The sequence below is a fragment of the Ailuropoda melanoleuca genome, unplaced genomic scaffold, assembly GCF_002007445.2.
Source record: "Ailuropoda melanoleuca isolate Jingjing unplaced genomic scaffold, ASM200744v2 unplaced-scaffold11659, whole genome shotgun sequence".
Taxonomy (NCBI): domain Eukaryota; kingdom Metazoa; phylum Chordata; class Mammalia; order Carnivora; family Ursidae; genus Ailuropoda; species Ailuropoda melanoleuca.
The window spans coordinates 994-2,357 of record NW_023180125.1 but is presented as its reverse complement, the minus strand read 5'-3'; the positions used below and the strand labels follow the sequence as shown (position 1 = coordinate 2,357).

Genomic DNA, 1,364 nt, shown 5'->3' with positions numbered 1-1,364 from the left:
CTCGCCTGCAAAAACGCCGAAGCGGACGGAGCTTTTTCCGGGCGGAGAAGCTTCGGCAATGGCGTCCGCCAAAGAACTTTTTCTGTGGTGCCTCGTGCTGGTTTGCGTCTCCGGGATCACGGAAGCTGTAACAAAGGCTCCCGTTGTGCAGGTCTATTCCCGTCACCCTGTGGAGCCGGGCAAGGAGAACATCTTCAACTGCTACGTGAAAGGGTTCTACCCTCCAAAAATCAACGTCACTCTTTTGAAGAATGGCAAGGCGATGCCAGACGTGATGAAGACCGATCTTTCTTTCGAGGAAGACTGGACCTTCCAGCTTCTGTCGTATGTTCCAGTGATTCCCGATAGAAAGGATCAGTACGAATGCAGAGTGGAGCACAGCGCCTTGCCTACACCAAAAATTATCAGATGGGACCAGCATTACTAAGCAGATAATTTCCAGCAAATCGGTTCTGAAGAACAGCACTTGAAGACTTTTCTGATGATGAGATCTCTTAGCTNCGGACGGAGCTTTTTCCGGGCGGAGAAGCTTCGGCAATGGCGTCCGCCAAAGAACTTTTTCTGTGGTGCCTCGTGCTGGTTTGCGTCTCCGGGATCACGGAAGCTGTAACAAAGGCTCCCGTTGTGCAGGTCTATTCCCGTCACCCTGTGGAGCCGGGCAAGGAGAACATCTTCAACTGCTACGTGAAAGGGTTCTACCCTCCAAAAATCAACGTCACTCTTTTGAAGAATGGCAAGGCGATGCCAGACGTGATGAAGACCGATCTTTCTTTCGAGGAAGACTGGACCTTCCAGCTTCTGTCGTATGTTCCAGTGATTCCCGATAGAAAGGATCAGTACGAATGCAGAGTGGAGCACAGCGCCTTGCCTACACCAAAAATTATCAGATGGGACCAGCATTACTAAGCAGATAATTTCCAGCAAATCGGTTCTGAAGAACAGCACTTGAAGACTTTTCTGATGATGAGATCTCTTAGCTTACTTCCTGTGATGTTTCGGCTTAAGCGGCTGGGGAGTTTAGCCGACAGCTGTTTTCCTGCTGGTGTGCCGCTCTTGAAGATTCAGACCAATGCATTTTCACCTTTAATTTCTGCATACCTTCTGCAAGGACAAGATCAAAGATTGTCCTAGGTTTAGAATTTATTTCTGTCAATGAGCAGCTTAAGGCTCTACAGGGTCCTGTATCAATCACATGTATATATGATGAGGAAATTAAGGAAAATTTGACATCAGGCATAGGATTACCATACCCAAAACTACCTTAGCATCAAGGGATCAAAGGGGGGGACCCTTTAGAAGCCATGGAGCATCTTGCCATGGACTTCTGCCTTGGGCAGGGGATTGGATTAGAACAGTGATGGTGA

General features: G+C 48.3%; 2 protein-coding genes across 2 annotated transcripts; both read left to right on the top strand.

Annotated features, from left to right (window-relative positions):
• The first annotated feature begins 58 nt into the window (after positions 1-58).
• Positions 59-427, top strand: LOC117797742 (beta-2-microglobulin-like). The gene has a single exon (XM_034650198.1). The coding sequence runs from the start codon at positions 59-61 to the stop codon at positions 425-427; it is 369 nt and encodes a 122-aa protein (XP_034506089.1).
• Positions 428-537: 110 nt separating this feature from the next.
• Positions 538-906, top strand: LOC117797741 (beta-2-microglobulin-like). The gene has a single exon (XM_034650197.1). The coding sequence runs from the start codon at positions 538-540 to the stop codon at positions 904-906; it is 369 nt and encodes a 122-aa protein (XP_034506088.1).
• Positions 907-1,364: the final 458 nt, after the last annotated feature.

Bases quoted from the DNA above. Each gene is read 5' to 3' on its own strand.
- LOC117797741 (XM_034650197.1), top strand. From the start codon at position 538: ATGGCGTCCGCCAAAGAACTTTTTCTGTGGTGCCTCGTGCTGGTTTGC.
- LOC117797742 (XM_034650198.1), top strand. From the start codon at position 59: ATGGCGTCCGCCAAAGAACTTTTTCTGTGGTGCCTCGTGCTGGTTTGC.